General features: G+C 46.4%; 1 protein-coding gene and 2 long non-coding RNA genes across 3 annotated transcripts in view; 2 read left to right on the top strand and 1 right to left on the bottom strand.

The window, feature by feature from the left end:
- Window positions 1–26,355, bottom strand: part of mgat5 (alpha-1,6-mannosylglycoprotein 6-beta-N-acetylglucosaminyltransferase) — a 54,442-nt gene that overhangs the window by 26,817 nt on the left and 1,270 nt on the right. Inside the window, exons 2-4 of the mRNA XM_076015985.1 lie at window positions 15,097–15,513; window positions 10,276–10,440; window positions 217–293 (exon numbers count right to left, since the gene is read on the bottom strand). Coding sequence (XP_075872100.1) covers window positions 217–293; window positions 10,276–10,440; window positions 15,097–15,337 — 483 coding nt within the window. The 5' untranslated portion in view covers window positions 15,338–15,513. The remainder of the gene's footprint in view (window positions 1–216; window positions 294–10,275; window positions 10,441–15,096; window positions 15,514–26,355) is intronic.
- On the top strand, window positions 1,642–26,355 carry LOC142881797 (uncharacterized). Its single transcript, XR_012925706.1, has 3 exons — window positions 1,642–2,082; window positions 2,477–2,590; window positions 25,221–26,355. It is a non-coding gene; the product is annotated as an uncharacterized LOC142881797 (long non-coding RNA).
- Window positions 2,842–13,853, top strand: LOC142881812 (uncharacterized). The gene is made up of 2 exons (XR_012925713.1): window positions 2,842–6,355; window positions 6,809–13,853. It is a non-coding gene; the product is annotated as an uncharacterized LOC142881812 (long non-coding RNA).

A 26,355-nucleotide genomic window follows, 5' to 3' on the forward strand; every position in this document is an offset into this window, starting at 1 on the left:
GCGAACGCCCTACAACCGTACCGTGGTGAGGCGAGGCGAGGCAATGAGAAAACGCCCTTGGAAGCGTTTGGGTCACCGTTTTTTGGTTGCATCTGCGGAAATGTTGCGGTTTCCTGGTCTTCTGTCAACTACAGCATGTGTGGGTGTGTGTGTGTGTGCGTGCGTGCGTGCGTGCGTGCGTGTGCGTGTGTGTGTGTGTGTGTGTGCCTAGAGTACCTTCAGCTTGCTCTCGCAGTGCGGGAAACCCTCCAAAGACGGCAGTTCGCACTTCTCCTGGGCTCCGTTCAGGAGGTCTGCAGGGGAAACAGAAAGTAGAAACAAGTTGTTACTTTCTCGTGCAGAAATATGAGGGTTGAACAAATTCACTGCTTCGATTGTGTTCATTTTGTCTTCAGTTTTTCATAGGTTTATGCCTTTCTGTTGTACAGACAAGGGTTCTGTTTGTCCTACATGTCCTTGTGACCTTGCGGCCAGAGTCATCCACACAGAAGACAACAAACACCAGCATTGGATCAGGGAGGCGATTGAAATAAGGGGCCCGGGGGGGGGGGGGGGCTCCGCCTGAAACATGTCAAGGTATGACAAACAGAATGTTTGGCCACTGGTCGGTGTGGACGGATGTGTTTTCAGCAGGAAATATAAAACATCCATGTTTCTTCTCTTGTTTTCTTTCCTGTTGCTGCTCTTCAGCGTAAATAGAATCTTTAAGGTCACCATGACATGTATTTCACTACTTCCACATTTCACAATAAGACGCCTTCAGCCTGTCAATGAACTCCCCAGAAATGAGAAAATGAGAAATGGCCTCATTTTCTCAAGAAGTACTTTCCCCCTGTTAAAAAAAATGCAGCTCAGGGGCTCCTTGCGATGTCACAAGGGGCTCCAATACCCCCTCACCAGGCCCGCCTCATTCGAAATGAGGGTGCGCTGCTCTCTGATTAGCCACGCTAGGCCGCTAAATCAAGACCTCAAGTGACAAATTTTAGCAGCTAGTCATGTTAAATATTATTTTAGAAGGCCAAAAATGTTGTCTTTAGCACAGAGCTCCTTCATGTTAGGATAAGACAAGACATTCCATGTACATACATACTCATATATACATATATATATATATATATATATATATATATATATATATACATATTACATTTGAAATAAATGCTAATATTCACAGTCGGTCATATCTTTTTTCGCGGTGCTTTCAATATTGACAGAGGATTTAGATTCGAAGCTCGTGCGCGCACGCAGGCTCCGCCACCACCTCACAATCACCTCTCTGATTCTCCTCTTCAGAGGCATTAACGTCATCATCGGTGACCTTTACCGCTCGCGATATAAATAATGCAGCGCGGCGGCAAGATAAAATCCTCGCTGGCGAACGCCATGCTGACTTAATGAGCGACTGTTGGTGCTGCTCTTTTAAAGCGTGCGTGCGTGCGTGTATAAAGCTAATCAGGAAGTCCAGTGAAAGGTGAAGCAATTTCCTTTTTTATTGCTTTTCTTTTCTTCCCCCCCTTCTAGTTCTCTGCACTCGCGAGATAAGAAAGTAGCAAAACTTTCACACGTGCTCAGCGACGCGTGTCGGGGGAGGGGGAGGTGGAGGTAAGAGCCACAAACGAAAGTGATGACAGGTATGCAAAAGACAAAAACCCCCATTCTGCCAACAAAATGCCGGCGCACGCCCACCACCCGCCCCGCCCCTGGGCATGTATTAGCAGAAAGAGCGTAGCGTCACGCCGCCATTAGCCGGCGCCCCATTTCGCACCTTCCTTTGCGCTTGGTTATCGGCCGAGGAATCTGGGGCAAGACTGTTGCTCTCGGCAGGTTTTTAAAAATCAGTAGCACTAGCAGCTTCCATTAGCGCTAACTCTACAGGCTACTAGCCGGAAAGTAGCCTGCAAGTAGCAACAAAGGGGTGCTTGACACCTCATCATTCATCAGTGATTTTGGGCACCTGGGAAGGACCGGAGGAGGCTCAGTCATTCAGACAAACTTCAGAGGAGAAAGCAGAGTTGAAAGAAACAAGGAAAGAACAAACAAGAGCCAAGTCCACTCATGGATTCAGTCCAAATACGTCAAATGGTCGGTGAAATGTTCACTTGCTCTCTCGGTGTTCTGAAATGTTTTTGATATGGTCGCTTATGTTAACTGCTGTGTGATTGGTTAATGAAAGCGCTGCAGCATTTACTTCTTTGATTTTGTGTCAAATGAGGTTCAATTAAGATATTTCATTTTGAGTTCAAGTAAAGTAAAAATATAGAATATATTATAATATATGTATACTCTTTGTAATATTAAAACTTTACTAAACTTTACAAAAATGTTAATTATTCAATTCACTTTTAAAGCCTTGAAATGTGGACATTCTTTGTTGGCTTTAAAAGGCTTAAATGATTGATTCATTTAAAATGGTTAATATGTCAACTTTTTGGTTCTGTGTTTGACGGCGTTAACTTTTTTTCCTCTGTCTTTCAAGGTTCACCTATTGCAAAACTACCAACCGACTACAAGGAAAATAAATGCTTGAGTTGGAAATTTGAAATGAGTCGTCCTTTTCGCCGCTACGGTGCGGGAATCAGGCAACAAACAGGTCAGTGGATTACAGCTTTTTTTCCAACCAAAATGTCAGCGGTGAGGGGCCAGAACTTTTAATGCTGAGCTCATGGAGCCGTGAGCGAAGCTCCTCAAGATGAGATTCTCTCCACTTTGGCCCTGGAAAGTTGCCACGTCCCTCTTTGTCACAGCACACAGAGAGAGGGGATAAAAAAAAAAAAGACGAGCATACACACACACACAATACCCGAGTGTAAACACGACTTGCTCTTATCAGTCGCAGCCTTTGCTCTGGCAACTGCTCAACTGCTCAATATTTGCCAAGTTTGATTTGTATCGTCCCCGCACACAGCGCAGCCAAAACTGTTGGTCAGTTGGGAGCGGTGCTTAAGAGACAACTGCGCTGCCTCATTTTAGTTCATACGTGTGAGAGACACCTGACGTCAACGACACCTGAGCACACCTGATCTTAGCGAGGATGCCCGTTACTTCCTGTCCCCTCAGCCAACCAGCTTAAGGTTAGAAAAAAGGAGCTGAATCCTCGTGGTTCAGTTGCGATGTCATCACTACTTTTGGCCTGTCTGTCTGGAGAATGAAACCTATGAACTTCCCCAGTAACCCTAGTAAGGTGTGTGTGTGTGTGTGTGTGTGTGTGTGTGTGTGTGTGTGTGTGTAACCTGTTTTAGTTTAAATAGGACATGGACCGCACAGATATGAGTGATGTTGCACCTTGTGCACGCATTGTTGGTGCTGAAAAACGCTGCTTCAAGGTCGGCTCGTTGTTGCCCGTCCTGCACACAAAGAGTCAAGGTGTGTGCATCCACCCAAATTTCGAGAGCACCGGGATGGGAATCAGTACTTGTGCAGAACACAATCTGGAGTAATAATAATCATTATTACTATAACTAGTAGTAATAAATATTTTTAAAAAAAGTTCTCCATGAGAACACAAAGTTCTCAACGTAAACTTCCTCAGAAGGTCACACCGGTCGTGGCGGGGCTTTGTGAGCCACAAGCGGGGGAAGGGGAGGGATGCCATCAGGAGGCGTTTACAACCTGTCATAGCCTGACAGGTACGTTCCACCTCCGTGATACCAGCTGATTAAAATGCGTCTCGGAACAACACCGCCACCCGAGTTTACGTAGAAACATAACGTAAAGGTAGAGAGACAACATCTAAACAAAATATTTGTGCGTCTGTGACAGAGGAAAAATGCTAACTACCATATATATCAAATAAAGACATAATGGATCCCGCTTAGTTACACTGCAGGATTAGACAGCAATGTTCCAGCCCCTCCCCCCAACCCCCCACAGAGGACTGAGGTCAGCCGAAACACACGGGTTTCTACCAGACGATGGCTCCCAAAAAAAAGCACAATCAGAAGAAAAATTACACCCAAAATAAAAATCTTTTCCATTCTCCTGTCTTTGTGCCCCCACTTCCACCGTCATGTAACATGTGACACCTCCCGAATAAGACGGACCGACTTAAGATTTACCGCCACAAAAAAAACAAAAACATTAGCGGGAGAATATTATCTGACAAATGGTTTCCATGTCGAGGCGAGCTCAGTAATGAGCGGAGACTCAAGGCAAGAAGGAAAGTGGGAAAGAGTCCCGGGTGAAAAGTGCAGCTCCGCTCTTTTCTCCGTCCTTGTAGCCACTGTGTGTGTGTGTGTGAGTGAGAGAGAGAGAGAATCTCTGCAGCAGCTCATCAATTAAACAGGCAGCAGACCAGCAGATGGATGATGTATCTCTCAGCTACAGTTAACAGCTGAGCAGGTGGGGGAACGGCGGGAAAGAGTTCCGACCCGACGGTGGGCGAGAAGGAAAACATTTGCTCTTTTTCTTCGCACAATCAGACAATCAGTCAAATTATGTGAGAACAGTTTTGCTGATTTTTAGTGAAATAAAAACGGAGGTACACAGCACAGGCCTTGCGCGTGTATGTACAAATAAATCAAAATGATAGCCAGGTTAGCCATCATTAAAACTTAGACAGGAAAGTCTCAGTTCATCCATTTAACTTTTATCATCCCCATTGGGTCGAGACAAAGAAAATAAATACAGCTTGTGGAAAAGTTCAGTTTTTATCAGCTAACGCTGGCGCTAGCTAGTTTGCAAAGCTTCCCACACCCACGTTCCATTTAAAACAAAGTCAACTACACTTCTATCATGTCATCCAAGTCAAGAGGAAGAAAATAAAAATAGCTAATGGAGGTTGGGAAATGGGGGCGGGGACTTCACTGGACTCTTACACAACACAAGGGTGGGTTTTGTTTTGTTCAGCTGAAACTATCTGGGAGAACAAGGTGGATTTCATAGCATGTATTTAAAAGCTGGTCACACGAGGTCCACAATAAAAATCCTGGTGGCAAAATACCAAATCCAGATTTGCCATTTATTCGGTATGCCAGCCCACATGCCGCTTCCATCTCCTCTCTCTCTGCCTCCCTCCGCTGAGAGGAGCACAAAGTCCGTTGTTGCACTGTAATCAATCCCTCTTTTGTCCTCGCTGCAATCTGATCGCCCCAGCATCCCGTCCCCGCAAAATATCCAAGAGGAAGACTCGGATTTGGCTCGGCTCAGCGTGAGCACTCTCGGTGGCGGCGAGCCAGACGACTTTGATCAGCTCCCGTCGTTGCCGAGCCGTGAGTCACGCTCCGCTTGCCGGATTGCAGCGAGCGCGGGAAAGCTGTGGGCTGAGACGGACGGACTTGGAGAACGGTGTTGTTGTGATGGGAAGGGAGCTTTGAAATGAAGGCGAGGACACTCTGCCTCCAATTACAGGATTCTTCTAAATAAACGCCACAATTAAACTCCTGCACCATGGTCCAAATGTCCCACAACCTCCAAAATAAGGTGCGGAATTGTGGCGTTTACCAGTTTTAAGGACAATATGTTGTTCCGTGTGGGACATCAGAGGATCGTCTTACCAGCCTCCATCCCCATCCTCCCAGGTATGGGGAAGCAGCTGCCTAAAATAAACGCACTGTTCATTGGGGCTTAAGCACACACAATGAATGGAGTGTGATGTTACAGATCTAGTAAAGGATAGCTGCAACTACTTTGTGCACGTCTCTGGCTTCTTTCAGGTCTGATTCAAACAAGGAATTAATGCCCTGTCGCTAAATGCCTGCGAAGCAGTTAAAGACTGGAACTCAGCCGGATTGTGCGTCGCAATTGCTGCCACTATGTATCTTTTCCAAGTCTCACACCTGCATTTCCAATCAACCCTTGTCCCACAGAGTGAGTAAATGTGGGTGTCTGTTCAACTGCGTTCAAAAGCGTTTTCCTTCCACTGCAGTTATCGCCAAGTAATGACGAAGTTATCGATTCACCAGTTCACGACAAGCAAACCGAGGCCTTTCAAAAAATTATTATACACATGCAGGTTGTCATAGCTCAACAGCACACATGCAATGAGTTGCGCAAATGTGAATAAGATTAGTTTACGAAAACAAAATTCCCAGATTATCGCCAGCTGCTCGGAGTGTGCAAAAAAAAATCTGCTTGGGTTATTTTACACTGTCTAACGGTTAAATAATAACCACAGAAGGGACCGTGGATCAAGGCAATTCCAGTCCGGTGAGGTCATTTTAAAAAGACTCTTTGGATAATAACAAACGCCTCTTTGGACTTCGAGCTGTGTGCGCGATCTGTAGTGCCATAAACTTTGGAGAGTGTCTGTAATTAGCGGAGCACATTAAGTATGGCTGGATCTGCTCAGCGTTGAGTGGTGGCAGCGCTCCAACCAGCTACCACTGCTGTGAAGCATCAGAGGGACATCAGCAGGGACGTTTGGTTGAAGAAGAAGAAGAAGAAGAAGAAGAAGAAGAAGAAGAAGAAGAAGTAGAAGATTTTTTTTTGATTTTTGAAAAATAACATTTATTTGCCGCTCTCATTTCCATTCAATCAATCAATCAAACTAAATAAATAAATAAATAAAAAAATTCTTGTTGTTTTTTACACAAGCACGTCGCTAAAAAATAGTTCCCCCTCTGTCACTGCACACAATGCACTGTTAAAAGTCCACATGTCACAGAAAAGCTCCAAGTCCCCTGCCCTCCTGTAAAACATAGAAGAAGAAGAAGAAGAAGAAGAAGAAGAAGAAGAAGAAGAAGAAGAAGAAGAAGAAGAAGAAGACCTTTATTGATCCCACGATGGGGAAATTTGCACAATAACAGCAACAACAAAAAAGAAAAAAGAAATTGGCTACAGTGCAAAAGGTCAAGAATTATATTAACTGAAGATATAGACAAAACGATCATCTCCAGATGAAACAAATGAGTTGAGATCACCAGTCATCAGGTAACGCCGTCCTTGACTTGCCTTCTGTGGCATTTCCGACATGGCCCGTCGTGCCAGGCGGAACAAAAAAGGCAATAAGCGCAAAGTCGGTTTTGTATATTCTGTTTCCTAACGCCACTGCTTTAAGATGTGGTGTGCTACTGAGCTGACGCTCGGGTAGCGCAGCACAAGGCACGGCCGCTAAATTCTTGCTCTCAAACGCGCTTTGTTCTTCTCAGCGCATACAAGAATGAAACGTGCAAACAAGTTTCACAGCCTCACGGGTGAGCTTGTCCGTTCCTGTCTTGTCCTGCGCTTGTTTACTGTTAGAGGATTGCGGAGATGTGTGAAGGTGTGCAACACAATATCTGAAGATTCAAACCCCACCAACGAGTTTGTGTCAAACACAGCACTGCAAAAGATAAATTCCAATCCAGCCACAGCACTAGTTTGCACAAAACCCGACAGCAATCAGCGCCAATCCTCATGCAAGCATTTGAACGTGCGCGTGGGAGCCGACGACCTCCTTCGGCAGCTTATGAGCCCTGAGTGGGTTGAGCGAAACTTTATTAGTATCGATCGATTCACCGGAGAAGTAAACAGGCCCTCCAAGACATAATGGAGACCACAGCCTCTGTTCAAACGCTGAGAAACAGTCCCGCAAGATACTGGGAATAGTAATCACCCGACAATATGTGCTGGATTTCATTTTCTCATTTTTTTTTAATAGTGAAAAGAATTATAGATTTGAAACCCAACACCCGAGGAGGAGGGAGCCACTTTTTTAAACGAGAGTGAAACGGCACGGGGGCGGATGGAAAGGCGAGGTAACCGAGACGAGCTGCCGTCCTCAGCAGACACCCGTCTTTGGTGCTTTTGTTGACACCAGGACCTCAGATCTCATCTTTCACCATGAATGGTAAACAGAGACGTGGGTGCCCGATCAATAACCCTGGGGAGACAAGGCCACTAAGACGCCCTGAGCTGCTGGCTGAAAAGAAGAGAGGCGCCAGACGGGATACTGCAAATCAAGGCAGTGTCACCAAAACTGCAGATTGAGCCTCGAAGGTTGGAGGAACCTTGTCATTCATTACATCTGACCCCATTCAGGCTATATTTCCAACCCCACAAAGACCTCTGTGGAGGTTGTTCAGCCATCGACGAGACATGAACGGGACCCCCAGTCCCACCAGTGTCCCGCTGGCCATGTCCAGATGGATTTTTGTTTGGATCGGACGAGGGGCTTCGCATTTCCTGTTTGGCCCGAACTCTGCACCAAGGACACCAAGATGAAGATATCAGCTGGACGGACTGCATTTTTTTGAGATGACTGCTGGTACAACAACAGCTGTTGGTGCACAAGGGGAGGTTGGATTTTTCAACTGGAGACTTTCGATTGGGGATAAAATTGGGCCCACGTTTCATATCAAAATGTTCTCCCCGACTCTTCGTCCCGCCACGTTTTCTAACTTGCTTTTGACTGTGTCAAGACGCCTGCAAAACCCCTCCGTTTTTACCATTCGCTGCAGCTCGCCGAGATTAAAGACGGTAACAGAAATAAACATCTGATAAGCGTAGCACCGCGGGGAACCGTCCCCAAATTATCACTTTCCCTTCCACTGCATCTGCATGTTATTTTTTTGAAGCCTCGTCTTCTGTGTCGGGATTGATTGGCGCTGGCTGAGAGAGTGAACCCGACAGAGGTAGAAAACCGAGCAGCCATCGTGCCACCGCTCGCCTTCATCTTGATAGGGGCTCCTCTGAAAGCCAGACGTGTTCCCCTCACTGTCCCGATCCTTATCTCTGTAATTGCCTTCCAGTCGGGGGAGGAGCACTATAGTGCGACTGCCAGCGGCACTTCCTACCACCCACTCCAAGCAAAGAGGAGACGGCTCTGGAGTGTCCCGGCCCTTTAGAGCGTTGCCAAAAGAGATGGTGGGCCGCCGCTTTGACGGCTTTTGACCGGCATTCAGGAAGTCAATCCTGAAAGTCGTGAGCGAGCAGGGCATTGCTCGTGTACCGGCATCTGTCACAGGTCCCCGTGCCGTTGCAATCCTGGTAACGCGGGAGTCAACATGGGCCTCGACATCCCTAACATGAGAATACAATTCCGGGAGGCCACCGGCAAGATTAAAAACAGATTTGGCTCTTAAAGGGAGAGCAGGAGCTTCCAAAGTCTACTTTGTTTTAAATCACGAGCTCAGAGCAGTTCCCCAAACCATTAGATGTTGTTTAATAGATGTTTGAATTCTCAATGAATGTGTTTTACAGCGGTACATTTGGAGATTTATGGTCTCATTTGACAAACAGTCCAAACCCTTTGTCATTTAAATCAAAATCCGTGAGGGTTGATAGGCATCAGTCGCTATCTGTTTGCAGCTGGCCAGGAAACTGCAGACAAAGGTAGTGTCATTCAATATCACAGCCTCAGTCAGGTATTTTTTTTTACCATATGTGTTCTGGTGAGTTTATCTCAACTTATACAAGTTGGCCAGTAACGTTGGGTAGCATGGAAACAAACATTCTCACAGGAGCTAAAGTGAGCTGCGACTTGGGAGGCTATGGTTTTTTATGTCCATGTGTGTTTTTGAATCAGACTGGACAGTCACATTGTCACTGACACTTGGACGACACCAGATCCGTAAACAACTTGTACGGAGGGGTGTTGTGTTTCTGTGTTACGCTGGAGTCCGTTGTCTCCATTTACCCCCTGTCTTGTCATTGGCTGGAATTCTCCCTTTCTGTGAAACGCCAGAATGGTTATTGTCGTATTGATGTGTTTTGTTTTTTTTCATTTTTCATGAACTAGCTCCTCAAATGCCTAATCCAGACCTGGGTTTGTTTTTAAATAGCAGTTGAGAGCCAGTCTCAGAATCCAGGGGGTGGGAGTCGGAGTGGGAGAGTGGGGGATTGGGGGGGGTGGGGGACACCTCGGCTCCTTCAACAAGCCTGAATTCATCATCTGGGAGCTGGCAGAAAAATCAATGAAAACTAATAAAAAAGGGTCACGCAACTTGAACAGAGGCCTTATTTGAATTATGTCCAAGGATGTGGTCTGGTCCCATAAAGTGCCTGGTGTGCTCTGTGCACCACTGGCAGAGTTCAGTGGGGAATGCGCCCCCTCCATGACAATTTGGGGATTTCTGTGTAAAAACACAGAGCCAATTATCTTATCATTGGTTTCTTTACTTGGTCACAGCCACTTTATTGCTCCAGTGCAGTTTCCTGTTCCGAATAACACTTTCTCTGGAAGAAGGAACAGATGAAACTGGCCTACGGATGAGTCGCAGTTCAAGGAAAATGACTTTCCTCTTCCACGGAACCATGAAGGAAAGCCATCCCTCCATGGTTTACCAATCCAGATCCTTGGACAAATCCTCCTTTGCCACAGCAGGCAAAACAGGGTGCTGCCCAAATGAACAAACCCACCTGCAACGTTGACCTTCTCGGAGTTGGTGGCGATGGGTGTGGCCGTGACCGTGCTGTTGGTGAGGTTGCCCCCCGTGCCATTGTAGATGTTCTCCACCTTGGCCTCCAGCTTGCCCAGCCGCAGCATGATGTTGTCCAGCAGCACAGCCAAGGTCTTCTTCAAGTCTGCAAGAGTGAGAGCACAAGTCGTGTTTTATATCCGTCAAGACATCGAAATCTTTTTCCGCACATTTTCCTCTCAAACTAGCTTGTCAGTCACTAATTGCCAAACAATCCACTGCAGCGTATGCATGGAAAATATGCCTGGACAATTGGAATCTTGCTGGGTGGAATGCTTGAAAACATTCAAACAATAAACTTCGGCATCAATCAGCAGTACAGTGCTGCGTGGCAGGCCAACCTTGGCCGGTTGCTGCGTTTACATTTTTTTCTCCACTTTTAATGGCCGATGATTTTTAACAGTCCGCGTGGAAAAGCAGACAAACTGCAGTCAAATTAGCCTAAAGCACCTTTTCAGATTTTCTCTCTTTTCTCTGAGGACAGCAGCGCCAAGGCCACGGGTCTGTAGAGAGGAGTGTTTTGTCTTCCTGATAAAGATGTGACGCTTTCTCCAACTAGTCTTATACTTAAGGCGAAACAATTTACCGGTGCGAGGATGTCATTAATTCAACTTAGCGGAACAGACTTTTTGCTGTTTGTATTTTTTTTTTACCTTTATTATTTATTTGCACATTGAAGGATGAAACAGAACAAATACATATACATAACTCTTGATAGAGAGAAAGATATGAGAAACGTGCAGGTGAGGTTGGAAACCCAAAAGGCTTATACAATGACCTCACTTTGATCCAACAGTAAGAAATAATATTAATATACCTTGTGTGATGTAGAGAGAGAAAAAAAAAACAGCTAAAATTAATAAAATAAAAAATGAGAGAAGTAAAATAAATATTTACATTTATTGTGGCTCGGCCCAGCGAAGGGCCATTAACGTCCAGCAATCTCTGCAAATAATAAAAAGCGGCTGGATTTCATGCCGACGGCCCGAAGGCTCATTTAAATGTAAAACCAGCGCTGGGCTCGTCTCAGTCACTGACCTTACGGTTTAATTTGGGCCTCTGCATTTCCGCGGGCATCTTCTCCTCCTGCTCCTCCTCCTCCCCTCCCCAAATCTTTCTTTCCGCACGGCACACAGCTAATGGGAGAATGAGCGGAAGTGACACCGTCCAGTAATGAAACGACGAGGGGGCATGTGTGCAAAATGTTACGGCGTGGGTGGCGGGTTTTTTTTGGCCTTATTTGTTGTGGTATTTGTCTGATGCCGTAGCCTTCGGCGCGCGCACTGGCATTTGCAGAGAGATGCGAGCGACGCTCGCACTCCATTATCTGGCCGACGGCAGAGAACGAGTGAGAGAGACAGAGAGAGCGAGAGAGCTCCGCCATAGCCTGCAAACTCCTGGGAATATTATTTCATCAATGCCGCGCGCAGAACCGATCTGGGTGCCACGTCGCGCTCCTCAGACGGCGATAATTTCGTCGCGCAACCGCAATGCATTTGACACGCCGGCTCCCATCACGTCAGAGAGATTGGCAGGGGCACAACGTTTTTTTTTTTTTTTTTTTTTTTCCTTCTTGTGCAAAGGGAGCATTTGTGCAGCAGCAGCAGCAGCAGGAACCAAACGCAAAGCTTTTTGGAGAGGCGGCCTGGTGGAACCAGCGGGTCGGACAAAACATCTGTTCACCTCTGGCCTGTGCACGCCAGCTCCAGCTGATTTAATGTTTCTGTCCGCAGCCTGAGCTGAGGGTGCTATTAGAACTTGACTTTGAAATAAGTGGCTAGTTTCTCGTGCTAACGGTGTTGCCTTAGGAGTCTTGGGTAATTTAACAAGTGTTTCTGGTAACTCTCTGGGGTGTATGACACATTATATTATGCAACTTGGTGCAAAGCTCATTGCAATACAAAGGTTCCATACTGTAGCAATTTTTGAGTCTTTGTTTCTCATTACAGACCCCTTGTATGATAAACCATTCAACAAAAAAACGTTGAATGTATCTGGGGAGTCGGCTGGCAGGCTACTCGAAAACAGTGCCCCGGTGAAGTTTGTGAATTTAATCTATAATATAAAATAGTTCCTCCTGGAAGTAAAATTATCCACTTATCATGCACTAATTCCACTTGGACTCTGACTCATTTAAAGATTCAAGTCAAAGTCATTTAATGCGCAGCTTGAAAATTGGAGACATTTTCATTAGCTTCATTAGCTTCAAGCACCAGCTGACCCCCCGACCCCAGAGCGAGCAACGGCACGCCAAGGGACACGTCTCGCAATAATGAGACATGGAACAGAACCGCACAGCCACGACCTCCAGTTTCCGTTTTAATCATAATGCAAGAAATGATAGCCGCACTGACTATGGAAGCACGTCCGAACATAGAGGGCAGCGGCGAGGCGGCTCCTCTTCCATGGATACCCTCAGGGGGTGTAACCAGGCCTGGCCCTCGTCTGCATCCACGGTCTCGCCACGGCGTAACAAGTAAAAAAAGCAGGGTGAGCAAAACAATGAACCCCGCCCCATCGCCCTGGCGGATGCCGCGGGGACAGAGCGGTAATCTCATCTCGCACCACGCCCACATCTCACTTGTGGATCCTGGGTGTCTCTGGACTAGAGACTCTGGCCTGAGGGGGGCCGCCGCTCGGTTTCAGTCGGAACTGCCGGCGACAGATCGGTTTCTGCGCCCAAGAAAATATACAGCCAATGGATTCTCGCTGTCCCTCAAGTTGGAAATACCCTGCTAACCTTCCGCACTGGCCCGCATCACATTACTCTATAAATAACCATACTTTGGAAATCCTCCTCGAGACTCCTGGCGCGGAATTAGAGAATACTTCAGAATTCGGTGACCGGTTCAGACCGGCTCCAGGCAGGTTCGAGGATCGGCTGAAAAAATATGGAGCGGGAAGCATGACAAAGCATTACGTCCACGTGAACAATGAAAAGAGCAGGCAGAGCGAAGAACTCGCTTCCTGCTTTCCAGCAGGCCCACCGTTTCCTCGACGGGCCCGACGTGACAATGCAAATCAAGACCTTTTCCGCACGAACCCCATATTAAAATCAGATGCATTTAGATTCCGCGGGTAATTTGCGGGCGGCAGTGCCCCTCCCCCGGTCACTGCAAATTGCATTAGGGCAAATGGTCGGCAGAGAGAGTGGACACAGGAAGCACAGAGACATCCTGCTGCTTCGGTATCTAATCAGGGATGTGGGATGGATTGAGATCAGCTGGCGGTCTAGCATCTCTGGCGGGGCCAGGGTAAACATAAAGGAAGGAAAAAGGCATCTATCCTATGAGAGATCTATATAATACGATAATACGACAGAGTAACAGAAACAATTAGAGTCACATTTCAGATCTAACGTGACCACGACGGGTGAAGATCAACGGATATCCTATATGCAAATACAGTATGAAGACAGTTATAAATTTTAGCAGTGGAAAAAACTATTGACCTATTCATTATCTGCAGATATAACGACCAGGCAATTAGAGCTGCGTGTTGGCAGAAAGAAAAAAATAACCTGGAAATGCCATGCGTGTTATTGCCGGGGGCGGTCCAATTACCATTTGCCAATTGCTATTAATTGACATTTAAAGAAGAAGTTAAGCGGCGGAATTGGACACGGCGACATCCTGCTGCCCGCTGTATCAATATGTAATTAACCCTCGCACTTGTCCTGCCACGGCCCCACCGCAAGCTCCGCACCCCCCCGCCCCCCCTTTGACCCTGACAGAACTCGAGCTGTCAGTGTTGTCGTGTCGTAGGGCCACGCCCACTGACAGCTCTTCACCAAAGCGCTAGTCTGTACTCCCGTCTTTAGCTGTAAGACCCAGGGACGCACCAATTCTACTTTTACAAGTGGAATTGGTGCGTACAGTACGAGTACTTGCATTTCAGTACTCACCGATACAGATACTGCATACTTGATAAGGCCATTACACGTAATGGAATTACTTTGAGGTTTTTTTTTATTTTTTATTACAGTACAAACACAAGTTTAAAAAAAAAAATTGCATTTGCATATAAATATACAACTGGTATCGATGTGGCGGTATCGGCACGTATTTTACGAGTATGAGTAAAGGCTGTATCATAACATCCCTAGTTGTGTATGAATGTTAAAATACCCCAGTGGCACGCGGTATTGCATGCTAGTGCTCCCACGCGTTCCCATACCAGTGCATCCCCTTTGTTACTCCTCCAGTTAACGCTGTGCCTAGGCTGCATGTCTTCATCGCCGTGCCACCCTGGGAGTTCCGCAGGCTGCATTTGCGCTCTGTTGTTCGTGCAGCCGCTACGGAACAAATCAATTCCAATCTTGGGTTTTCTAACGAAGACCAGCCCCCAATGAGCCGTACAGGTCTATTAGAGGCATGAATAACTTATCGACCGGGTTTTGCTGAAGCCGCGCGACCGAAAAGCGCTTTGGCTTCAGATGCAGCTGCGCACCACCTTTGAGGGAAAGAACGAAATGTATATACTGTATGTGAGAATGGGGAACAAATTGGACTGACCTGTTCTATTTTACTGGAAACCTAAATAGATATTCTGGCCTAAAAGCCATCTAACGTTTGCCCTGATCGTAAATGGCAAATATGAGGGCTGTAAATCGGAGGTGCTGCATACCGCCGCAACTGGACTCAAGTTCCGGAACTCTTATCAAGCCAATATTTGTTCACCTTTCTTGTGGAAAGACAATCTGAGACACAGAAATTCTTGGAACTCTCACACTCCACCCCACCCATTCCCCTCCCCTACTCACCGTAGGCCGTCATGGTCCCCACGTAGGGCCCGTCCATGACGCTCTGGTTCTCCTCGGCCAGTGCCTTGATGTAGCGCTTGCTAAGGTCCAGGATCTGCTGCCTCAGCACAGCGCTGTTCTCGTGGCTGGCCCGCTGCTGGATGGTGAAGTGCAGCAGCATCATGCCCCAGATGAAGCCGAAGCTGACCAGGAAGAACCCCAGCTTCTGGGAGGACAGCTTCCACAGGAAGGGTGTCGCCATGCCGACTCGACGTGGGGCCACCGTGACTGTGATGTGGGCCAATCAGGAGGCCTGAGGCTTTGCCATGGAGTCGGCGCGGATGGAGGGTACACGTGCGGGTGGTGCTGGCCTCGTCTGCCTCACCGACGTGACTTTCTTCTCTGGTCCATCCTCACGCCGTAGTACCATCCCACTCCCTGCCAGAGAGGAGAAAGATCAGATCAGTTAGCCCCATTTAAAATAATAATAATATGCTGCATATAACTAATTTTTTTTTTTCCTTTATGCTATGTATATACCAGGAGTTGGCAACATTCACTATCAAAAAAGCCATCTTGCCCCATTTGCCATCAAATAACATTCACCTGGAGCCAGGGGGGCTTATACTGCCTCTTTAAGAGACCAGAGGCTTTGGGGATTTTTGCAACTGTCTCTTTCTTGGTGTGACTTCAGGGAGAAAGCCAATGTGCATGTTATTTGACAGCAATAAAAATAAAGTATTCCGTTGGAAATTAAACGTCGGGTGATTGACATTTGCACCAACGATATCTGACAATCTAGGTTGCAAGTGCTTCAGGGTTACTAGAGCGCAAATTCGGGCTTCTAACTCAGCGGTTGCCGCATTTTTGGGGGTGTTTTTGCGCCTGCATATCTTTAGCGGAACGCGGGACGACACTCAATCGATTGGCATTTAGTCCCTTTCCCACGGACCAAAACCAGCGGGGTCTCACCCGCGCCAGCAAGCTGCACCCCCTCCGCTGTCACCGCTGCCCGTCTGCTGACGTCATCGAGCTGAGATTGCGTGAATCAAGTGCGCCAGAATTCAGGGAAGTAGACTGTCACGATCTGCGAGCCAACAATCTGCACCTGTGATCTGCACTGCCTTTATTAACTGGTCTCCCATGTTCCCCCGTTGCCAGATTATCTGTTTGCCTTGGGCCAGTAATCCTGCGGTTATCTCTTCATTGTTCTGCTCCTTCGTTCCCCTGTTGACTACCGACGCCAATCCTCCCTGCCTCCGTCTCCGCTTGCGCTGGCTCTCCACCTTGGACTGCCCGACTTCCTGCATTAATAAACACTTTAAACACCTGACATAGACAATGGAGAGCAACATGGGAGCGAGTCCAGCAGTGGCCAGTGTTCTTTGTTGTTGGGCACTTTTGACTGTAGGTTCCGCGAATAACCGCGGAACGATGGTGTCGTTCACGCCAGACTTGAAGCGCCGCACACCGACATGGCCGGCTTGCGCCGTGCAGCGACCGTTTCTCCTCTGGTCTATTTTGGGCACGAGCCGCGAGCGAAAAAGCCAGAGGACAATGAAAAATTTTCGAGCGCTAATGGAACGTAATTTAACACCTTTGCATCAGTACATGATATACGCGACTAGCACGATGGATCAGAGCCAAGCCGATCGGAGCCGATTTCGATCCATTGCCGGGTTGGACGGGTTTCGGCGCGGCTCAGCGAGCCTTTCCCACTGCCATCAATGCCGATTAATAGCGGGACTACATTACGTTTTTTGGCCAGCGGGAAAGTGGCTTAAGTAACTCGAAGCAGAAGTTCAACTTTGTCGTCTATCCACACCGTCTTTTTGCGTGCGTTCTTCGCCATATTCGCAGTGCTATGTTAGCGAGCTGCTACTTCTGTAAATATACCGGGCTCAAGGTCTTCTTCTTCTTCCGCCTTCAGGGAGTGAAAGCGTGAATACTTTCCAGCGTTTCCGTGTACATGCGGATACTTTTGTAGACGGCTACGTGTAATCTCATCTTTTTCTAAATGCTTGGTTTCTTAACATACTTGGTTTAAAAAAAAAAAATGGATAAAATGTATTTCCATGTTAATAGGTTGTTGTTGTTTTTTTTTTTCCCCCAACACCAAAGGGAGCCACCAAGAATCACAGCAACCACGTCTTTCCTTGGGTATTATTAAGAACGTCAGCAGCCGGTCACATTTTGATTGGGGCTGCCTGAGACAACTGGTTACTTTCGGTTTGCTTTGAAAATACAAATAAACTTATTTGTCGATGTTTCTTGTTCTTTTTCCTGGAGTCAATAAACATTTTTAACGCCACATTAGCATTTGTACAAGTAGTAAAATTAGTAGTAAAACCATTGCATGATTCTCTCTATACTGTCTGTTTTACAACACGGTCAGACTAATAAAACCCCGTACAGATTGGTGTATGTCGCACCACAGTAGTCCACCACTTGACTTCCTCTGTCTCAGCGAAATCTAAAATTCAATCAACAGTCAATCAGTTAACACATAAACCTACAAGGTCCGACCGCAAGACCAGAGCAATATTTCCAGGGAGGTTGTTGCACGCCTACATTTGGGTAGTAGCAGAAAACATGCCAGTGGCAAAACACCTCAACAAAACAAAACTACCGACTGTGCCCTGAAATTAACTCCTTGGAAAAATAGCAATCAAAGTCCCTGGCGACAACCACAGGCCAAGCAAGGGGTGAACTTCCTCCTCGGACTCTGGGCCAGCAAAAACACAACCTCTCAAGGACGCAAAAACCCACCCGAAAAGAAAGCGATGGTGCTCGCTCATCTGCATTCAGTGAACGAGGCAAAGTGCAGGGAGGAGGATCTGTGCAGCCTCCCTTTTCTTTTCCAACTCTCTTTGGCTCTTTTTAAAGGCGGCTCTAACCAGGTCAGGGCCGCTGCCACTCTGCGCAGAAGCCGTGAGGGCTCAACCTCACGTGCCCGCATTCCCGTTGGTGCCCTTCGGGGATCTCGGCAAGTTAGCATTGTGTCCCTGCGAGTCCCAGCCCCCGGTGAAGACACAAAAGAGCACCACACAACGGAGCCTTTTCACCTTGCATCTAGGGCTGGACGATATAGAAAAAAAGCATATCGATAAGAAAAAAAATCATATTGATCGATATCGATAATCATCAAAAAAATGTAAAACATATTTTAATTGCAGCGCTGGATGTTTAATGCTATTACTTAATGACCAACTTTTAATAAAGAACACACGAGCACTGGATTCAAATTCAAACTTTAATTCAACCACCTTTTTTAAACACAACTGAATTTTTTTTTTTTTTTTTAAAGAGGCTGAGATAGGGCTCGAACGTGCGACTCGACCAGAGGTCCGACGTTGTGGCGTAGAGAGAAACGGATAACAGCTCATTCTGCACTGATTCCCTGCACTCGTTGTACAGATGAGGAAGAGTTGTGTTTGAAAAATACTTGCGGTCGGCAACTTCATATCGAGGGTCAAGAGTGGCGAGAAGCTGTTTGAAGCCAAGCTTTTCAACGGTTGTTATTGGCAGCATATCCCTCGCTATGAAGCATGTTACCGCATGGGTGATGTCCTTATGCCGCTTGGACGCTTTGTCGTATTTACTGCAAAAAGTCTAGTTTGGTCTGCTTTGCTTGCTTGGTGCTGGCGCTGGCAGCGGATTCCTCCGATGACGTGGAGCCGCGGCGCGGGCGACACAGCTCGTGTTCCTGCGGATGCGTAAAACAACGACCGCAGTTTGCTTTTTGTCGGTCTTGAAAAAGCCAAAATATTGCCATGCTAGTGAGTTACTGAAACCTTTTTGTCCTTTCCTCCGCCTCTCCTTGCTGCGGCATCTTAATACAGGTGCTCTCTGTTGTGGTTTGAGAGGGGCGGGGCTTGGTAATGGGTCTGTGTTTGTGATTGGTTGGGAGGAAGAAATGACCGTAATATTAAGCTACATGATTTGCTATGATGAAAAAGGAAGTGAAACTATCGGACTTTTTATCGACCCCTTTTTTTCCTATCGCAGCACACGTCTATCGATCGATATATATTGTTATCGAATTATCGTCCAGCCCTACTTGCATCCATCCGTCAGTTCTGGAAATAGGTCGGAGGCGGCTGCGAGCAGGGTGGATTCCTGTGAGGCGGTGCAGCAGCATCACTGGGGGCGTGACGCAGGGTAGCTGCTCAAAGGCCAGAGACTTCCTGAGACATATTCACACAGCGGGTGAATGAACGCCGGAATGCCTACTCTTGTCTTTCACAACAGTTTTCTTGCTCACACTTTCTGTCTTGTTTCCAATCGTGCAGGTGCAACACTTGTTTTTTGTTATCACCTGTCGTTGGAAAACAGTATTCAAATTGTTATTTTTGCAATTTATCAATTGTGAGGGAAAAAAGGTCATGGCATAATGGTGTTTTGTGTTGGAAAACTTTTCAGAACCATTGTGGCTGTCATCATGCCAGTTTGAAATGATCATCTTCTTCACACCTGTGATGACCAGTTCTGATTGTGGTTTGGAGCTTGGGTGTGGTTATTTGAGGCGCATTTCAGGTGCTGCTGTCCATTGGAAAGAGAGGCCAGGGTGATTTTTGATGGCAACACGGGGCCGGCTGAGGTTGCACAATATATGGATCCTCACAACTCGAGGCGAACCCAAAACAAGCTGCTGAATGGGAACTTCAACGGTGAAATAACTCGGCAGGGGCCTACAGATTCATGGGTGGAGAAGACAGCAGCAATTGAATCATTCGTGCCTGAGAGGAATTACTGTCTTCCCAAATCTGCTGCGAGGGGTGTTTTCCTGTCAGGGACAAAGTAATCGTAGCTCCCAAAGTGCCTCGTGGCTCGGTTTGGTATCAAATGCGCCGTCAGCGGACGCAAAACTCAACCAAAGCCTTATCCAAAAAAAAGGGCCTCAACTTAACTGTGCACGTAAACCCGCTAAGGTAGTCGCGCATACTCAGTAGTAGGGGTGTGACAGATCTCGTGCGACAAGATCTGACAAGGTTATATCGTGGCAATATTTCTTGTTTAAGTGAAAAGCTGTTACACTGTATACAGTTTGCAAATATTGTTTGCAAAACCCTTTTTAATGTTGTTTGTGGAATGCAGTTCAACATCTCATGCATGGAAATTATGAATTCAAGTTATAAAACATTTCAAAATGCCTCTGCAATGTTTTGTAACTGTGTCAGAAAAAACAAACTCCTTGTTCACTCATATTTCGGCTTTTTGGTTTTCTTAAAAGTAATGTGAAAATCTTGCCTCGTCTCGTTCTTGTGATCCCAATATCGTGTATTGTCTCGTCTCGTGAGCTGAGATGAGATGCAGTGCAGACGGCCGATATCGGTTTGAAGAGCAACTGTTCACAAAACCAACTCTGAATGACTGGTGCCAATTTTGATTCTGCGTCCAGACGGGCAACCGCAGTAGCAGTATATATAACTTAAAATAATCATAATCACAATCATTTATAAACTTCAATTTACCGTGTCATATCAGTGCAGACTACTGGACACTACAGAATGGCTCTTGGCACTGGACGCATATCTTATCAAGTAGTGCTTATCTTCCGTGGCCCCCACCCCTCCTATGCACAGATGAACCAGGTTTATTATAAAGTGGGTGGGGATTTGGACTGAACAATGACGATATCCCATCAACTGTCAAACCAGTCATCTGAGGCTTTAATACCTCGGCAGCAGAATCCTAATCACCTAGCCTCTGACCCTGTTCCATCACGCCAAGCGGCGGGATGGAGCCAGATGGCCGGACTAAGGTAAAGAGCCATTCCATTTCCTGTGCATCTTGTAACTGAAAATAACTCCCTGCCAAGCGTGTTTACGGGCAGTTCCATAGAGGTGAGGCAGGCTGGGGAACATGTTGATTAGTTCCGGTGCATTACTCCAGGTCTTAACAGAAAAAGAAAAAAAGAAAAGAAAAAAGGAGGGGAGGCTTGAGCCACGCTGGAATAACATACACTAAGTGCTGGTTGCGTAACTGCAGAAAGTGGCAAAAGATGCAGTGGATGTGGCCTTGCACATCAATTATGGACTGTGCCTGAAAAAATTTATCCATTTTCCTACCAAATGTCGGCAACTTTTGCAGTGGTCGACCTCTCACCTCTGGGAAACTTCACTAAAATAACAAAAGGGCTGACAGCCCGGGCAGCTGGACCCATGACAAGGGGCATAAAATCAAGCAATTCATTGTAAAAAGAAAAAAAAAAGGAATGACATCTACATTTGTCTGGAGCAGTCGGGTCCATCTGACCGAACTGGTGCGACTCAACACAACAGCTGTGCGCATGAAGTCACCCGGGCTGCATCATCGCCACCGCACGGCCGCAGACAGAAGACAACAAAAGTCAGAGTGACTGCAACTCGCGCTTCACTTTACTGACACTCATTGTTTGACGGTCCTCGCGGGGTAGCGAATGGGACAACGGATGATTGGCAACCGACCGATGGAGGCTCGTCTCGTGAATGTCAAAACAGCAGTTTCTTCATTTCTTGAGTTCTTTTCGGGAATCCCGACGCTCCCAACCAGAAGGGCCCTCGCTGCCGTGGAGCTCGCTGTGATGCTGCATCTTAATGACACTCCATCATGTAAACCCCACCTCTTAATTATTCATCAGGGCCATCCGGAGAGAGCGGAGTAGAGCAGATATTGGGGTTGTCATCAAAGATCAGGTCACGTGATCTGCGCCGATCTGCTCTTCAAACGGCGCCTGGTTAACGATTCAACACCAGTGGAGTGAAAAGCAGAGAAAGTTTAGGGGCGGGGGGACGGGGGACGGACACAATTTGTTTTTTAGGGGGTTTTTTTGGAAGAAAAATGTACTGATGCGTGTAGTCGAGAGAACACTTCAAGCAGGACTGTGAGTGCATGGCCGTGACAATGCGATTACGATGTTGACTGGATGTGACATTTTGGAGCTTCAAAATCAGTAACGGAACCCTTTTCCATTTTACAATAAAATGAAGTGAAAGTACATCGAAACAGGCTGACTCTTGGTTTCCTCCAGCAGGAGTGCACAGGTTACGAATGGTGTGTGAAAAATAACTCTATGATAAAAAAAAAAAAAAGAAGAGCAATTTAATAAGTGTCATAGTTGAGAAGCCAGTGTGGTTTTTAATGAGTTAAATAGTCCCCCTGGTTAAACGCTTGATAATGCAGCAGGTGCTCCAAGAAGAATATTATATCAGCTGAATGCATTAGGTCGAATCCCCTGTTTGTTGCCTCCTGAGCCCATCAGTGAAGCCAAGAAGCTCCCTTGACGTGAAGTCAAGTGCTTCCCTTTAACGTTCCCAAGCACGCAGACCAGCGTCGAGAAGCAGTGAACTCTACACTACCCCTATAAAGAATTAGGAAATCATCTCAGCACTTTTTAAGAACAAAACACGCTTGACGTGTTGACGTGCACGTCCTTTCGCCGCCGTGGAAAAAGCAAGGCAAGCGGCAGATTATCACCCCAGAAAACAGCTTTGTCAAGTCAAACGGGCGCCAATAAACAGATTGCAAGTCGAGCAATCAAACCTAATCCTGAAGAAGATTTACAGAGAGATGTGATCTGCCTCTGCCCCGATGAGGCCGAGCCTTGAGAGAAACTGATGGCTAACACCTCTGTGTGAGTGGCAACATGTGTAACACTCATAAGACATTTAAACACACGCTCGCCAACTCGTAGGATCAAAAAACGCTTTGTTTCCCCCGTGCAATCTTCCTTTCCGGCTAAGAGCCCACTCTGTACAGGAAGGAAACAAAGAAAAAAAACAACAAGATGAGAACATACCAGACGGGTGGCGACAGCTTTGACCTGCCACAACATGCCTGAAAAGAACCAGCAAGATCATCCTGAACATGACCTCGGTGTCAAAACCAGGATCAGGGGCAGGCGGCCTGGGGAAGGCACAGGGTTGCAAAAAAAAGACCGGGGAACTTTTGGAAATATCTGAAAAGTTTTGGACCTTTGCATGGGAATTTGTGGGATTCAACAAAACATTACGACATGGGGATAATCCAAACAAAAGTGACTCAATTCTTTAACAAAAAAAGCTTGTGCAACCCAAAATGCTGTTATTTTGGTTAATGGTCATAGTTTTTAGTGTATCAATCCTTGGGACACTATACGCATTTATATCAAACGCACGGCCTGTGCTGTGGGCTCACACGCGTGGTCGTGTGATTCAAGGCTGCACAGTGCACGTGGAGGGTGTGGCCTTAACAGGCCTGCAGCAAGGAACAACACTGAGGGTACTAAGTGCAATAGAGGACATTGTGCTACAGCAAATTTTTCCAGCTACATTTAAGTGTTTGTCGAGGGCTGGCCTTGGACCCAGCAAATTTCTAGTTTATTTTTGTTTCTTTCCGTGAATTCCCGTGGAGGGTTGCCCAAGAACTGTGCAACCCTGGTTAGAATTAGAGAAAGAAGATGGGCACGGAGGGGGGCGAGCGGGGCTCCTTCTTCCTGTTGGAACCACAATCACAAGCATTCTGTTATCGTCTGATATCAGTGAGCATTTTAATTACTTTATTATTATTATTATTAATTTAATCACGCGTCAAAGGCACAGAGACAATTAAACCTAAACCTACATAAAAAAAAATATATATATAAATTAAAAAAAAAAACTAAACTTCATGCTACTCTCTATACTCTGGACACTTTGCCAAACACAAAACTAATCCTAATTCTGCTCTTATGCCTAATGCAGCACAAATCCTCTAAAAAACCCTCAAAAGAAGTTGGGAGGGAGCAGCGAAACTGTCCTCACCCACTTCCAACGTGACCATGAGGAGAACTAGCGTTGGCATCGCCTGCCCCGGCATCGGCAGCAGCATGCTCCTGAAATTTGACCGACTCATACTTACTGCAGTCTCGGTACAACAGAATCAGCACAACCGACAGGAACACACCAAATCTCACATGGCTGTGAGGCTCACGCTCGAAAGCAAACTTCTTGTAACTTTCATAGCTTCTTATTCTCCTTCTCTTTCCAAGATATGGTTGTGCATGAAACCCGTCGGACCAGCATGCAGAACTACTCTGCCTAAGAGGAGAGACAATGGAATGGTTACCACGGGCAACGCGTCCCCAGATAAATGCAAGAAAGTGACTGACCTCTGCTCAACATCGACTTTAAAGCGCCATGCAGAGCTACGCAGTGCCACTCCCAATGAGCCTCAGGCGACAAAACAATAGAACTTCCAAGCAAAGAGCGTTGTTCCTTTTCTCTCTTAAAATAATACAAATCTATAAATAAATAAATCATTTCATTAAAAATCGTATCGTAGACTTCTTTCCAAGGTAAGCTAGCTTACCTACCCAAAAGAGTGGCACCAATTAGGGCTGCAACTAACAATTGTTTTTGTTGTCGACTAATCTATTGATTATTTTTACCATTAGTCGATTAGTCACGATTATCTTCTTAATTTTCAACACCTATTTTAGACTTCTGTTTAACCTGACATGCTTAAATCTGCACACCCGTGTTATACTGTTGTACTCTGACATCATAAGTACAAAGCATTTATCATTCATTCATCTTCTACATCCGCTTATTCCTATTCAGGGTCATGGTCCGCTGGAGCCTATCCCAGCTGTCTTAGGGCGAGGCAGGGTACAAGAATTTATCTGTGACAAAATATCATAGGCATATTAAAGGTATATTTAAAGGTTACGTGTAATGTTTATGACATTACCTTAAAGAGATTTCTTGCAACTTCAATATTAAATTAATATGCCCAAAATAACACAGTTGATTGATAAGTGATAAGAGTTTTACAATTAAGTATAAACGCTGGTATTGACAGGGTCTGTAATTCACTAATTACTGCCGTGAAGTTACACATCCCGCTGTCGGTCCGCTCCTCCCTTCCAGGATGGTGCTCCAGGTATGGGAGAGCACGTACGCTCCCTCACCCCTAATCATCGTCCTTGGGCTTCGCTTCCGTATCTCAAATGCTTCCTTGATCCAGCTGTGGTGTCTGTTGTTTTCATGTACTATGACCCTGGCATTGTCCCAATCCATGACATGACTTCCCTTTCTGCAGTCATCTGTCATGCTGATTGCTGATTTCATGATTTATTTGAGTTTCCCTGCTGTGCCTTGTCTTTTATTGATCTGGTGTGTCTTTGTACCATCTCCTTTTCACAGCTGGCTCATGGAGGCAATTGAGATACGGAAGCGAAGCCCGAGGACGATGAACAGGGACGAGAGAGTGACAAACATGCCGTCCCATAGCTGGAGCGCCGTCCTGGAAGGGAGGAGCGGACCGACAGTGCACAACCGTGATACCAGGTGATAAATGCACGTCACACACCCAGGTGACCTTCTGAGGAAGACGGATGTAAAGGTGCTAAAAATGCAATCTCAAAACAGTCACGTCTGTTGAAAAAAAAAAAAAAAGCTAAAAGCTAATGATAGTAATTGTTGGAGTTTCCTCAGGCCAACGACTGTCACATATATTTTGGCTTTATTTGCACCGTGAGTGTTAGCACATTTTTGCAATCTGTGTCCAGGGGACAATAACAATTGCATTTTTTCAAGAGGATTTGGTGTTGGCTTACAGGTCCAACAACACAGCTCTGAAAGGCAAAGTAATTATTTCGCGCAATTTCTCCAAACTCACATTTACACTGGAACAGGTGCGTCCAGAACGTGAGTGTGCTGCAAGAGGCGAGGTCGTCCTCGGCTTCCCTCCACCCCTCGCTGCAATCTTCACGCACACATACTCTGGAAACGATTTCTTGCCAGTGAAGCATGCCACCGAGGCAAAGCTCCTTTTCCTCAGGATTTATAATCTGAAGGGCTGAAAGAGCTCTTTATAAAGCCGCGGGGGCAGTCGCTGGCTAAAAAGTCCGGACGGGCAGCTCCGCGGCCTTCACTCAAGGATCATAAGCGGGGAACCTTGTCACTGTGTGACCCTATGGAAAAATATATTATAATTCATGGGTGAAATATAGCAAAGTGAACTGTGCCACACACCGTTGAGCCTGCACGCCGACGTGTACTCAAACCGGCGGCTCGTAACCTGATTACAGCCACTAACTCGTGGTGTTGGCTAAAATTGACGGCCTGCGCTGGTGAGCTAAGTGCTCGGCTGATGATCCCTAACCTAATACACGCTTCTGGCTGCTATTACACTCATTTACTGGCCGATAACGTGTTGGGCCGAGCCTCAACCTGCGGTTGGAAGACATGGTAGTAATCTCTCACTCATAGTGGTATAACACCCTACTCTGTATGTATCGTGCATATTTCCACTCTATCTTAAATTACAACCCCCCCC

This window comes from Nelusetta ayraudi, unplaced genomic scaffold, assembly GCF_046127955.1.
Source record: "Nelusetta ayraudi isolate G7.1 ecotype Tasmania unplaced genomic scaffold, CSIRO-AGI_Nayr_v1 ptg000006l, whole genome shotgun sequence".
Lineage (NCBI taxonomy): Eukaryota > Metazoa > Chordata > Actinopteri > Tetraodontiformes > Monacanthidae > Nelusetta > Nelusetta ayraudi.